The following is a 15,559-nucleotide window of genomic DNA, read 5'->3' on the forward strand; positions in this document are numbered from 1 at the left end:
CTGGACTTGCTTAGTAATTGTCAAAGACCAATATTCTCACTTGATGTATCCCACCATACATGTCTGCACAAAAGAGAGTTGACACCAAAAATTATGCGGGTTGTTCATTGGCGCGTTCTGTATTGTGTAAGAAACTTTGAAAGTTTCACTGGAAAAATTTTGACCATACAGGCATGGTCGATTTTTTTCCTTTTGGACCAAAAATCCAAACTCGCCAAATTCTCTATCAATCTAAACATTTTGGTTGTTTACCCAGTCTCAACTGATAAAATGTCTTCGGTAGTCCGTTCTGTATCACTTGGAACTATTAAAACAATCAGTAAGCTGAGGCTACGCGCACATTTTTGAGCACAGAGAACAGCTATTGTCCAATGAACTGCCTCCTTTTTAAGAGTGTGACGTCATATGCAATGGGTCTATACCCCCGTGTGGGAGTTGCCCTTGACTGGAAGACCTAAACAAACAAATAAACAAACAAACAAACAAACAAACAAATAAACAAACAAACAAACTTACAGCATGTAGACTATAACTCCAACCGACCACATGTCATTAGAAAAGCCGACAGCTTTGCCGTTGAGCAGCTCAGGTGATGAATATTCAGGTGACCCTAATGCGACCTTTACCCTCTCCTCTGGGTTCAGCTTGGTGGCCATACCAAGGTCAATGATTCGGATGTTGCTGCTTTTCTTTGTCTCGTAAATAATGCTTTGAGGCTGTGTGAACAAAAATCATCAATGGATAATTGTTGAGAAAGAGTTACAGGTAAAACAACACACATGTACAAGTAGGCACTGTGTACAACTTTGGTAATTGTCAAAGACCAGTTTTCTCACTTGGTGTATCCAAGATATGCAAAAAATAACAAATTTGTGGAAATTTTGAGTCCCTTGGTCATCAAAATTGAAAAATAAAAGGGGGAAATGTTAAGGTCCAATGAGATTCAGAGAAATTTCCCCTCAAAAACAATAGAATCTATGATGAATAATTTCTTAGAATTCTGCAGATTGGTGCGACCAGAGAAGCAGTTGGTCACCTCGCACAGCATGATTAGGTTTGACATTCTGTAAAAACACTTGGACAGTTCAATAATAATAATAGGTTCATATAAAGCGCACAAATCCTATAGAGGTACTAGATCGAGCACTTGTGAGACAGAATAGGGAGTTGGAATCAATACAATTCAATTTTGAGCAATTTCTTGATTGTAGCAGCTAAGGTAGAAGCCAAGATGTTGTAGGGAAGATCGGTTCAAAGGGTAGGGGCCAATATAACCAAAGACTCCTCCGGAGCAGGTACATGTAGGATTATTAAGGTGAGTGGGTCATGAATTGATCGTAGTCTACTGTCCCCGTGATAAAATGGTACAAGCCTAGAAAGGTAAGATGGAGCCTGGGAGTTGACGGATTTCAAGATAATCAGGAGGAATTTGAATTTGATTCGTTGTTGGTCAGGGAGCCAGGGATACTCAGAAAGTAGACACTGCATTCAACTTATCTTTCGCATGTGACTGTTATAAACTGCTCACAAAAAGTAAGGAAACTTTTTTCAATCCAGTATATTTGTTATTATTTAATACTCTCTTTGTATGTGGTATATATCATTGCAAAGCTGAACTGTTCCTCTTTAAAATGATACCATTTCTTTATCAATTTGCCTACAAATCAGCATTAAGTTGACAAAAACCAATCTATGACCTTACCCAGTGGAAGTGTCCTGGCTGAGCTGTTAAGAGCACCAAATTCAAACTCTGGTGTTTCTGATCAGCAGAGTGTGGGTTTGAATCCCCAGCCGTGACACATGTGTCCTTAAGCAAGACACTTAACCATTGCTTTGTCCTTCAGATGGGACGTCAAGCCGTTGGTCCCATGAGTTGTGTAGCGCATGTAAAAGAACCCAGTGCACTTATCAAAAAGAGAAGGGATACGCCCCGGTGTTCCTAGCTGTGGCTGCTAAATGCGCCGAAGTACCTTTCACACCATTATAAGGTGCTACATAATTGGGTCTAAGAATTAATAACTTTCAATAACCTCTCTTTCTGTATAAATGTATATACTAAGCGCCTTGAGTGCCTTGTTGATAGATACGTGCGCTGTTTAAGACTTTGATATTATTATTACCGCTAAAGCTGTACAACTTACTTTAAGATCTAGATGCATGTAGTTCCTAAGATGAAGGTAGTTGAGACCCTCCAAGACTTGCTTAGTGTATCTAGCAACCTCCTCTTCCGATAGTTGGTCTCTGTCTTTAATTCGGTCAAAGATGTCACCACCACTCAAGCTGCAAAAGAGGATTCACTTATTAATTTAAGCCCCTTTGAGTCTATGCCTTCAGCTCCAGATTGAAGCCATGGTTTTGAAAAGCCATAGTTGCTAAAGGAGCTACCTTTTTCCTTGCAATTTAGGGCCTACATGTATGCAAGAAAAGTTTTGAAATTGAACTTGGCTTTTTCCTCCAGTCGTCAAAGACTATGTTCTTCTCAGAATTTAAAGTGTATATCATCACAAACACTTTTGACCAATGAAAAGGTGACTTTGGTAGAATTACACCAACAAAGCATGCTAGGACGAGTGATATACATGTTAAGACATCTGGGCCCTATTCATAGAGCTGCTCAGCACAAAAATTTGCTTAGCATGAAATGTCCTCCTTGATGTAAACAGGATTACCAACAAAATTTCCATTTGTTGCATATTTCTTGTTACTGGTATTCAGCTGTTGTTTGCTTATCCTGAAAATCATGTGGAAATTTGGTTGGAAATCCTGTTTTTATCAAGGAAGAAATTTCATGCTAAGCAAATTTTTGTGCTTAGCAGCTCTATGAAATTGGGCCCTGCTCTTGAATGGCACAGATCGGGAGTTGGAATACCACCCAAGTTATATGCCAGTGTTTTTTTTTTACAAGGACTGGGAAACAGCTACAGTACATACAATTTATTGGATGTTAAATTTGCATCGGGATATAGACAACCTTTCAGTTTGAGACATACATTACCAGCTGCTACATGTATAATGTAGGATATAAACTAACTCTACAATCTTGATGGTAAAGTGCTCTAGAATGGCAAAGGTTATGGATTAAAATCACACCCAAGTGATATGCCTGTGGGTTTTCTTTTCTTCACAGGACTTGGGCAAGTACTAAGTATACAGTGTTTACGACACTGCCATGTGTGGGTAAAACAAAATAAGTGTCAAAAAAGCATGGCAATCTTTTGATAGTATAAGAAGTTCCTATGACAAAACACTACTTACAAGTCCATGATCATGACCATTTGATTGTCAGAATCGTAGGCATCATGAAGCTGTAGAAGTCGCGGATGCTGGAGGGCGCTCATCGTGTCCATTTCATGTTTGATGTATTCTTTATCGGATGATTCAACATCGATGAGCTTCCCGGCAAAGTTACGCCCGGTCGGTTTCTCAAGACAGCGTTGGACGACTCCATAATCACCCCTAAAATAAAATCAGTTTAGTTTTTAAATCATGAGATTTATATTGGCCAGTAGAAAAAAAAACCAGGAGAATTTTACTGTAAAAAAGCTTAAAAGGAAACGTATACCTCGGGAACTGTTCGGTCTTTTTATCCTATATAAATGTAGATGTATGCAATAAAGCTAATTTGTAAAAACTTCCTTGCTTCTGAATTCAATTATATTAAGTCAGTTTTCCTTGTAGTTTAATATTTGATATTTGATATTTGAAATAATACACATCCCTTTAAAGTGATCCCCTAGCTGCTGCTTCCGAGGTTGTATCATAAACTTAATAATAATACTAATAACCAGTTTCAATACAGCGCTGTTCACACCCGAAGAGCATTTCAAAGTGCTTCCAACATTACCACCCCTGGGGTCGATTTCACAAAGAGTAAGGACTAGTCTTATCTCGAGTTACTCGTCCTACCTTAGGACTATCCATGCAATTTGTATATCTCCTAGGACTAGTCCTTAGTTAGGACTAGTCCTTAGTTAGGACTAGTCCTAACTCTTTGTGGAATCGGCCCCTGCCGTCGATTTCACAAAACTTTTTCTAACTTAAGACTAAAATTAGGACGATTCCCAACCCTGCACTGTACTATATGCAGACCTTACGATAAATCCTAAGTTAGGACGAGTTGACGAGTTACTCGTCCTAACTCGAGATAAGACAAGTCCTAACTCTTAGTGAAACCGACCCTTGGTCACTTAGGTGTGATTCCTGGCTACATAGCAGTTACAGGTTGTAAGCTTCTGACTGGCACCCCGAACAAAGATACTGATAAGATAGCGAGACCACTAACATAGCGCTAGATAGTTCAGTTGGTATAGCACTGGTACATTAATCCAGAGGGTGTTGGTTCAAATCCAGCTCTAGTATTTTCTGCTTTTGTTCAATCCCAAATTATTTTACAGTACACCCAGTCAGCTTCTCTTGTGGTTTATTAACCCAATTCACATGACGTCATCATCAGAATAATCTTGGATGCGCCATTTTGGTGGTCAATGTCACTTTGCGTTCATCAGTGAAGTGTGCTTTTCAGGCGACGGGCTGTTTACACTTAAACCTAATGACTACCAAAACTGTGAACATGGCACAGTCGCCGCGTGTGACGTAGTGCAAGGGGTCAATATCTGAAGACCACAGGCTCAAATCCCACTCTGGTCAGTTTTCTTTGTTCAAACTAAAATTAGCAAAAAGAAACAAAGGTCTTCAAAAATCTTACCGTCCAAGTTCTTCCCCAAATTCATAACGATCTCTTGGAGATGTCTTGCGCAGTTTGACTTTCTTGGGTGCGAAACTCTCGTCAACTGTAAACATTTTGGACAAGTTTTGAATGTGTTAAAAAGTGGGTTGGATACTTCATATACATGTATGTAATAATTCATTCATGCTAATAATAAAATCAGTACAAAATAGTTTAAACGATGAATGAAAATCAAATTAATTAATCCTTTAAGTTACAAAACAAAGTGCCGAAATTGGAAGATACTATAAATAAAAAAGTTACCCTGCGGGTACAACCATGTGTAAATCTCTTTTGTGATAGTGTTTTTACAGAATGTTGCACATATTCATTAAATTTGGGATCTGAAATAAGCACAGGTTATTTCAATGACTTGTGGGGTTTCTAAAATTTCCCTAGAATTTGAGAGTATTTCAAAATGGAATAATATTTCTCTGGAGGATTGGTACTGGCATAAACCTTACAATCAGTGAGCTTTCAGATGGAAATATTTCTCTGGAGGATTGGTACCAGTATGAAATTTAGAATCAGTGAGCTTTCAGATGGAAATATTTCTCTGGAGGATTGGTACTGGTACGAACTTAAGAATCAGTGAGCTTTCAGATTGAAATATTTCTCTGGAGGATTGGTACTGGAATGAACTTTAGAATCAGTAAGCTTTCATATGGAAATATTTCTCTGGAGGATCGATACTGGTATGAACTTTAGAATCAGTGAGCTTTCATATAGAAATATTTCTCTGGAGGATTAGTCGACTTTCAGATTCAAACTAATAATCTACTTGTTTTTGTAACACTCTATTTTATAACTCACCAATTGAATCATAGTCGTGAACTTTTGGCAATCTGCGCCTTTGTGGTTGCATCTCTGAAAAGAAAGAGATAATCAAAATGTAAAGAATGAAAAACTTTAACTAATCTCTACACAGACTTCTATAATAGTATTGTATCTCTAACCCAGAATTCTAAAATAATATTGCAACTGCAAGCTAAGAAACACAACAAGCAACTGAAGAATATTTGCAAGTATTACAATATATTGTAAAACAAATATTTTAAAGCATAGATTTGTCAATAAATGTGACAGAAGTCATGTTATACTGTTAAAAATAGATGATTTTATTAACTGACTCAGATCTGAGTAGCTTAGTCAGTAATGATGACTATCTTTTAGCCAACTTGGCCAGCCAGGTATTTTGTCTTCTTCTATTTTATTTGTCAATATAAACCACAAGGGAAACTGACTTGGTAATTGACAAAATTGACAAAAAAGGGAGACTGCCAAAGGGCTAGATAGCTCAGTTGGTAGAGCGCCGGCACGTTAATCCGGAGGTCATATGTTCGCATCCCACTTTAGTCAATTCTTTGTTCAACCCCCCAATAAATTATTTTTTAATATTACATAATAATAGTAATAAGCTGGCATTTGAAGAGTGCCTTTCCCAAAGGTTGTGTCAGTAAGAAAAAGTTATTTAACAAAATCATATATGTATTTTTTTTTAAGAAAATGAACTTTGATTTGTTTTGATTCACCCACCCACAACTTCCAAAGAAAGACTAATTGAAAGATTTTAACATTGAGTATTCTGAATGGCCCCTTGTTTTATAATTTCTCTCTAATAAATAAACTCACCCGATTCTTCTTCAGCTACAATTTTCATCTTGATCGGCTTCTCTGGTTCTACAAACAAAAACAAATCAAGAAACGGTTATCATGTCTGTATAAAATAAATTGCTGTTTTGAACTAATAATTGTTTTATTCTTATTGCACAATTGGAAGCTGAATTTCTGTTTTTTTTTACAATTCGGACAATAAAACATTATAGTGCTAATTCTAATTCTAATTCTAATCTGTACCCTTTTCGAGTAATACTAATTAAACATACATGTATACAGAAATTAAAGTGCTTTACAAAAATAACAACAACAATAAATAATAACAAAGTTTAATAAAGTGCACATATCCACAAAAGCGCTCAGGGCGCTATTACAAAGAAAAAGAAAAAAAAAATCAGATTAAATACAAAGGAACGACATGAGGTGTGTTTTGAGAGATGCTTTGAAAGAGGGAATAGAAGTAGATGTTTTGATGTGAAGAGGTAGTTGATTCCAGAGATGTGGTGCTGCCACAAAAAAAATATCTGTCCCCCCAAGGTTCCATGAGATTTGATTTCTTGATGAAGATATTTAACAAAGCAAGTAGGCAAAGAAGCAAACAATAAGAAAAACAAAAACAAATAGTATTTAAAGGCAGTGGACACTATTGTAACTACTCAAAATAGTTATTAGCATAAAACCTCACTTGGTAATGAGTAATGGGGAGAGGTTGAAAGTATAAAACATTAAAGTGACGTAGTTTTCGAGAAAGAAGTAATTTTCCACGAATTCGATTAAGAGACCTCAGATTTAGAATTTGAGGTCTCGAAATCAAGCATCTGAAAGCACACAACTCCGTGAGACAAGGGTGTTTTTTTCTTACATATCTCGCAACTTTGATGACTGATTGAGCTCAAATTTTCATAGGTTTGTTATTTTATGCATATGTTGAGATACACCAAGTAAGAAGACTGGTCTTTGACAATTGCCTATAGTGTCCACTGTCTTTAATGATTGAAAACAAACTCAAACCTTACCTGGCATAGTGATAGTATGAGACACCTCAGCGTGTTCACTGGAACCAATCGTATTCTCAGCTCGTACTCTGTACTTATATTCCTTATTTGGAGTTAGCATGATAACTACATGGCTCGTCAGACCGGATGTGAATCCCGCGCGACTCCATGACTCTGCTCCCCTCTCTCGTTTCTCTAAGATATACGCATCGATACGACAACCACCGTCATCAGCGGGCGCTGTCCAGTTGAGTTCGACTGACTCATGGGATACGTCAGAGGCTTGGAGATCAGTTGGAGCTAAAGGAACATCTAAAATGAAAGGAATATGGAAACTTAAAAATAAAGTCTAATATTTTTATTCATTGATGCAAACGTTGCAATAGACCATATCGAATACGATGTCACCGTTCAAATATCTGCCCTATAACATGGGGTCTGTACACGTGTGTGTGCATGCAGATGCTGTAGAAATCAAACTGGGAATGCTTCGTGCTGCATGTTTCACTGATATACGCGTTTGGATGCGATACGGTTTGCCCTACAAGATGGCGACTTTTATAGCAAAAAAGGAGTTCTTCAATGTAGTCTAAAGACCTTTCCATTGTTGATAAACAAACCGCGCTGGTTGGCATGACTGGCCGAATGTTGGCAAAACATTCAATTTTGTTAACATATGTTCGACCAAATTCCAAATTTGTTTGCAAACTTTCAATAAAATATCTCCTATGATTGGTTGCTTTGTACCCAACAAATTCAACACTGATTTGTGAATAGTTGTGTGACATTGTTACAAACTGTGGCCATCTTTTTTCGGTTTGCATTTTTAGGCCTTGCAATAGTTGCAAACCTCAATTGGCAACAACTCAGGCTGTAAATGTTGCAATAAAAACGTCTTTCAGCCATTTTTGCAACATATACTTTGAATATTGTTCGGTACATTGACTTGATTGGTCAGAAGTGAACACTTAAATTAAAATTCTCCAGACTAAAGACAGTACTTGTTGGATTGTTTGTTTACAGCCATCAGGTTCCAATTTCAAAAAATCCTGTAAGCATAAAAACTTGCTAAGCACAGAAAAGTCATGCTTAACAGAAATTGAATCAATTTTTAACCATTACACCCACTCACTTGGTTCTTAGCAAAGAAATTTGCTAAACAGTATTTTATGCCTAACAGCTTTATGAAATTGGGCCCAGAACTTTGAAGTTTGATGCACTGAACCACTTGGCAATAATTCGCCACAAGACGGGCCAGGACGAAAGATTTAACCAAGATGATGACAGAATCACAACTATGTTACATAATAAACCATTTTATTGAGTAATTAAAGCAAAATCCAACTTGAATCCTTACCATGAACGGATACATGTATGACTGCAGAATCGCTACCGACTTCATTCTCAGCAATGATCTCATACTGTCCGCTATCCTTCCTGGTTGCACTAGCCACAGTCAGGATAGAGTGCCTGGTAGCATCTTCAATACCTCTGGAGATGGATCTACCATTCACAGTCCATGAGGATTCAGGCTTAGGATAACCAGTGACGGGGATCTTCAGTTTGATGTCTTCAGTCTTCAAGAAGGTTACGACAGTGTCTTCAAGTCGGGCTGGAAGTCGGATTCTTGGGGCAACTGTAAAAAAAAAAATTAAAAAATTAAAAATAATGATAGTAATAATAAATTTTCATCACAGCCCAAAAGGCGTATAAAAGCTTCTGCAGTGTTACCGCTGGTCACTAGGCCATACATGTATATTTCATTTCTTAAACCATCTCAGCTCCCTGGGGAGTGTGCAGCCAGTGCTGCGAGTAACTGCGCTCCAAGCTAATCATTCACATAAACCATCTCTTCCCTCACAGGTACCCATTTTACCCCTGGGTGGAGAGCAGCAATGGTTAAGTGTCTTACTCAAGGACACAAGTGTCACGACTGGGATTCGAACCCACATCCCGCTGACTTTACCACCAGAACTTATTCCGATGCTCTTATCCGCTCAGCCACGTCACCCCAACATAAATAAATACATCTTGGAATGAAGCGTTCATAAAAAAGCAAACACAAAAAGGAAGTGTTTATAAAGTTGGGTTGGTGTAGTGGTGTCTTGCCTCGCCTTCCACCTGTGGGATCCTGGTTCGAATCCCAATAGGGGCACTATGTGGATTGGGTTTTCAGTCCCTACTTGACTGTGTGGGTTTTCCCTAAAATACTTCTCAGAGCCACCACTACTCACTAAAGAGATTTTTACAAGATGGGTCACTTAACCTTACTTACTTAGTATTTTGTTTTCACAATGCATAGCCTTAAGTCTTATTATTATTAGTTGTTATCTTACATTTGACAACGAGCTGTCCTCTGCTGAGCTTGCGTCCTCCTTTGTTTCTAATCTCACATGAGTATTCCTCGGCATCCTCTGGTTTGACATCGTTGACAGTCAGTGTGGCTGAATTACCGTCAAGCTCACCCTGATACTTATTATTATTGAAGATTTCACGAGTTCCTTTGAACCTAATGCATGAATACAGAATCAATTCAAAAACATGAATGTAATAGTTAGGGTACAAAAGCCAAGGCTTCCCGTATCTTAAAGGGCCACGTTGCCTTGGATCGGTCAAGTTGGTCCATGAAAAGCATTTGAAACCGTTTGTTATGAAATTGATATGGTTGAAAAGATGTTTTAAAAGTAGAATACGTAAAACGATCCTATCAAATATGCCTCGAAATTGCATGGTTTTCCTTATACTTCTTGAACTAACACGGCATGCCATTTTGTGAAAATGGCTGATCGCGAAGTACAAAAGGAAAGCCACGCAATTTCAAGGTTTGTTTGTGTGGATCATTATATTCTACTTTAAAAAAAACTTTCTAACCATATGCATTTCTTAACAAATCGTCCGATCCAAGTAACGTATCCCTTTAAGTTTGCCCTTCTGACTTAGTTTTGCCTACTGTTTATAACTGTCACTGTTAATATTTATATAACACCAATGATAAACATATCGTATCATAACAGAGCAACACGAAATACATGTTTATTGAATTAAAGTTGAATTTTATTTAATTCGGTTTTAACCTTGCATATTATGTATAAAATTAGCACTGTACAATCAGTACTTTCCACACTTCTGAGAAAAAAAATCCTGCCCAAGTAATTTGCCTGTGTGCTTCATTTTTGAAAGGGCAAGGGCATCAAGGCATTTTCTCCTTGGTAAAGGGCACCCAACAAGGAAATTGTAAAGACATTTGTATACAATGGTGATGATCTTGTAAACATTTGTTGATGGTATAACTATTATTAACAAACTTACCATTTGACGTCTGGTTGAGGTTTACCGCTGAACGTACATTCAAAAGATACGGTCCTACCCTCATGGGCTGTGATGTCTCTAAGACCTTCAACAAACTTAGGTCTTATCACCTCTGAAGAAATCAAACACAAAGTATTGATGTTGATAAACGTACTACTGTACGTAAAAAGCAGCAAAATCACAAAAACACTTAAGACATACATACAAATAAATAGTGGCAACATCAATAAGGAGTCGTTCACAATTATCAAGATTTTTACAAATGTACAAACTACACTAACATGTATGCAACATCCCCCCCCCTCCCCCTAAAAGTGTTTCAAGAACTATTTGGGTTTTTTTCCCCCAGACTATTTTACATCTAGATACTTGAATGCAAACACCGTTTATTATACATAAATTATACAAACATCTTAAAGCCATTGGACCCTTTCGGTAAACAGTATTGTCCAAGTCCCACACTTCGTTATACTGTTATCCCTGCGTATAAGCAGGCTTATCGGACTTTCAAAAGATTAAACAAACATTTATAACAAAAATCACTGCGTCTATTTTATCGGGGCAAAAAAAGGCCATGAGGCTATATGTAAGTTTTAATAGTTTTAAAACAAAAATTCAGAAAACGGAAGTGTACGGTAGGCATTTACCCGTTCCCTGCCAGTGTACGATTTGTACCCTTGTAAAAATGTTGATAATTGTAATAAATAGTGGCAAAAACACTCATCAAAACACAATAATAATGTGGCTTAATAAATAAACACTCACTCACAAAAATTGAAGCAATTTTTTTACTGATTTTGCAGCTGTGTATTTGTAACTTTATTTATTTATTTATTTCTTTCTTGTTTATCCTGGGAAATCCATCCAGTAAGAAAAACTCACAGATCTCCCATGGATCCCAGCTAATAACAATCTACAGAAGTGCACTTAAGATAAAGTATTACAAACTTTAACATTGCAGATCACTTTTATATCTCATAACCTTTTTCACACCACAGCAATTTAGAAGGAGATCCCTCACTTAATATGAGCATGGTTGCACTTTGTGTGAAAGGGCAACAATGTCTTGAATTTCCAAGCTCCCTCGTGAAACCTCAAAATTTGCCGTCCTTTATGGACAGTATAAACCTGGTTGTCATGTAATACGTGGTGCAATTTCACAACCATGCTAAAATTAAGCGAGGCTCCCTTGCTATATTGCTGTCGTGTGGAAAGGGCTTTAGTCTCACCATTTGGATCTTTGACCAGGACAGGGTTGCTTCCTACAGCAGGCTCACTGATTAATCCAGCCTCGTTGATTGCAAAGACTCTAAAGTCATACTCTCGATCCTCAATCAGATTAGGGATGGTGTAGACTAACTGCATGACTGGGCCACGGGTCACTTGAACCTAGGGATTAAAGTCAGATTAAGAATGGAGAAGAATATAATAATATTAATAATCATAATGGGAGGCTAATCATCCTTATTCACAGCTATGAGCCAAATTGCAATGGAGCAGCTACAACGTGTTCGGGAAGCGGGCATGCAAGGGCGCCTTTGGCAGCCATTTACATCAACCCATTATGACTTGGAGCACAGCCAGAGATCGTAAAGTGTTTGATTTTTCCTGATGAAATTTTGCCAAGATCAACCATGGTAAGGTTGTGCTTTTCAATTTGGAAGAGTTAAGTAAAATCGACGACAGTTCACTTGAGCCTAAGGGATTGGATTAAAACAAGATCAACGTTTCTTACCCATCTATCATTTCCACTCTCAGTCTTTTCAATGGTATACCCAGAGATTGGGCTGCCACCATCTGAATGAGGCCTGGTCCACGTCAACACCACAAAGTCCCTACCAATAGAGCTGACGTCTGGCTCCCCGGGTTTACCTGGTGCATCGTAGGGACTCTTAGCAACAATTGCTCCATCACCAGAGAGTGGTTTACCGACACCGATCTCGTTCTCCGCTGAGACACGAAGCTCGTAGGGTACGCCCGTTTGAAGGTTGGGTACTGTGAAGTGAGTCTCGGTCACATAACTGGAAACTGAAAAAAAATAATGGTGGTATTACAGTTAAGCCCAGTCAGACTTCCTGGGAATGCGAATGCGAAGCAAATTTTGGTGACAACGGTAAAATGCGCTTTGCACAAAGCGTTCGCAGGAAGTATCAACTGGACTTAAGACAGTCCATGGATAAGAGCAAGACTGCAGCAACTATCAGTCAACGCTTCTCCTCTTATTTACTCATTTCATCCCATCACATTCCAAATTCAACTCCAAAATCCAAGTGGATGATTTGACAAAGTTAAATAAGGTATTAACATTCAGAGGACTTAAAGACTGTATACTTATTAAAAACAACGAACTAAGGGTTCTTGGTCTCGATTCCCTTGGTCTCGATTCCCTTGGTCAAAAAAAGTCGTTCAATGTGGATTTCCAGACTCTCTACATCACCACAAACACATAGAACATACCCTTGGCCTTAGTCTCCCTTTAGTCTGGAGGATGAAGCCCCATAAACCTCCTGGGTGCTACATACACAATTCACAGGATTCACAAACACTCTACATAACCACAATACTCTAATATTCCAATGATGTACATTGTAACATACTCTTTCGGTAAGATGTCAAGCTTTACAAGTTAATGTACCTTGCTTTGTCAAATTATCCCTCAAGATACTCGTTTGAGGAACGTGAGATGGGTGCCAAACTGACAATAGCAGCTCCAGTTCACACAAACTTCTACGGTCAACGTTCCTTCCAATATGCTTCACCTAGACTATGGAACTCTCTCCCCAACAATCTCAAAGACTGTGCCACACTAGAACAATTTAAATCACAACTTAAAACCCATCGCTTCAAGCACAGAAGCGCTTAGAGACTTTATTTTGTATTATGCGCTATATAAGAACTGTTTATTATTATTATTATTATTAATAGGCTCAATAGTAATATAAAAAAATAATACTAGTACCGTAATTTTCGGATTATAAACCGCGGTTTATATGTTGATTTTGACATTTTTTTGAACTCCTGCGGTTTATTCTCCGGGCGGCTTGTAAGCCGACGTATAAATATTTAAGAGAAAAAACGGCATTTTTAAAAAGAAAGATCGTTTGTAAAATATTCTAAATAATGTTTTTTTTTTCTTAAACGAGAACAAAAACCTGCCTGTGTGATGACAAAAACCTGTTGAAAATCCCACCACAATTGTATTCCATGTTTCCTTTGTAAAACCATGTAAAACGTTTATCAACCGCCCTCAGCTAGCTAGCTCCCCCTCTCAGCGCAACTCGGGTTAGACTAGATTGGTGCCCGTCTATTTATCCTAGCGATCTCTACATGCTGACGTCAGACATTCAAGCTATACTCGTGTCTCAGCGAAATAGACTCGTCCCCTGTCTATTTTTCCCACGATCTTTATATACTGACGTCAGACATCCAGGCTACACTCGTGTCAGCCAGCGGTTTCTTCAGCTCAACCACGCACACCGCAACAGCAGAATGGTGAATGGACGTACGCAAAGAACTATGCCGCTCCGGGGGGATCAAACAAAACGTTTTCAACCTGCCCTGATTGTTGAGTCCAGTAACATTGGGAATTTTATTTCCAGGTGGCGCAAATGCGAGGGCGTAGCGCAACCCGTCGGCGAACATCGCTCAATACGGTGCCACCAACATCTGTTGTGCAATCTCGAGATTGAGCAGCGCAATTAACAGATTGCTAGCTTTACGAACTCGCATGTGTGTACATGTGCTTAATGTGCACGCTGCATGATACATTACTACATACACACACGCTACGTCCGTCCGCCCGTCCGTCGTTGCAATAATCTGTTGTGTGGATCCTCGTTGTGGGACTACAATAAAAGGGAGGGAGAAACACCGGCCAACCACCCTACTTTAATTCCCTTATTGAAAGACCCATTTCAACCTTATTTCCCGTCTACTCCGATGTTTAATAAAAGTGAATCCCCTGTCCTTGTGATTACGCAAACAATAAGGTAGCGCATTTTGTTTCATTACTACCGCTATACGATAAAGGTGAGGGAAAAACTTTAGCCGTCCACATTGTTATTTCTTTTATAATTATTTTATAAAGGAATTTTGCATGTTTAAAAAATGTTCCTATATACATTGTAAACAGAATTAACAGTCATATACAATACTCTCGTTTGTGTTGTGGTAGCCCTGAAAAGGACCGTTTGGTTTTGGTTTTGTCTATTTTCTATTTAAACAAATAATAAACGTATTTTCAGTTGTAACTTTCATCCATAATTATCCAACACAAACAATGATGTGGTCCCGCAAAGGGGGTGCTGCCAGCTTACAAAAAGAATGCTATCCTATAATAGATCATTTCAATTACGATCAATAGTGTAAACTTCAATACATTTCCACTTTAATTACGACGCAACTCCCACTTTGCGGCAACTATACAATACTGACTGATGTGCCGCCCGCCTGTCACTGCACATCGCCACACAAAGAGGACCGCAAACAAGCACGGCCCCTAAGTGTTCACGCATGCGGTGATTGGCCGTTTGATGATTGGCCGTTGTTGATTGGCCGGTGATAGTTCCATTCATAAAATCTTGGCTAGACTTCGGACGGATCGAGTAGAGCGGCTGCCCATTGTACAACGGGGAGCTTGAACGTCTGACCCACGCTTTGAGGCTCGGGGCCCAGTCTAATCAAACATGAACAACTTTTGTCAACAGAGGGCGATGCGATGCAGGGCAAAGTTCAACTATTTCTCGGTGTGCGTTGTCGACCGATCTTTGATTCACGGAGAGTTTGTTGCCAATGAAGTTCACAAAACATGGCCAACACAACCGATCATCAAATCTCAAATTCTTGAAAAGGGTTGTTGATGGACAAAAAATATAACTCAGGACTGATAGTATGAGATAAAAAAAATCACCCG

At 38.5% G+C, this 15,559-nt stretch overlaps 1 protein-coding gene across 3 annotated transcripts in view; it reads right to left on the reverse strand.

Annotated features, from left to right (window-relative positions):
* The window catches only part of LOC139949845 (twitchin-like), a 96,485-nt gene that overhangs the window by 13,247 nt on the left and 67,679 nt on the right, over window positions 1-15,559 (reverse strand). For all 3 annotated transcript variants that reach the window (XM_071948392.1, XM_071948391.1, XM_071948390.1), the window contains 12 exons: window positions 12,383-12,675; window positions 11,877-12,036; window positions 10,648-10,759; window positions 9,675-9,847; window positions 8,696-8,974; window positions 7,360-7,650; window positions 6,359-6,406; window positions 5,540-5,593; window positions 4,706-4,790; window positions 3,256-3,456; window positions 2,142-2,280; window positions 517-716 (listed from right to left, as the gene is read on the reverse strand). In XM_071948392.1, the coding sequence (XP_071804493.1) occupies window positions 517-716; window positions 2,142-2,280; window positions 3,256-3,456; window positions 4,706-4,790; window positions 5,540-5,593; window positions 6,359-6,406; window positions 7,360-7,650; window positions 8,696-8,974; window positions 9,675-9,847; window positions 10,648-10,759; window positions 11,877-12,036; window positions 12,383-12,675 (2,035 nt within the window). The remainder of the gene's footprint in view (window positions 1-516; window positions 717-2,141; window positions 2,281-3,255; window positions 3,457-4,705; window positions 4,791-5,539; window positions 5,594-6,358; window positions 6,407-7,359; window positions 7,651-8,695; window positions 8,975-9,674; window positions 9,848-10,647; window positions 10,760-11,876; window positions 12,037-12,382; window positions 12,676-15,559) is intronic.

Source organism: Asterias amurensis, chromosome 17, assembly GCF_032118995.1.
Source record: "Asterias amurensis chromosome 17, ASM3211899v1".
NCBI lineage: Eukaryota > Metazoa > Echinodermata > Asteroidea > Forcipulatida > Asteriidae > Asterias > Asterias amurensis.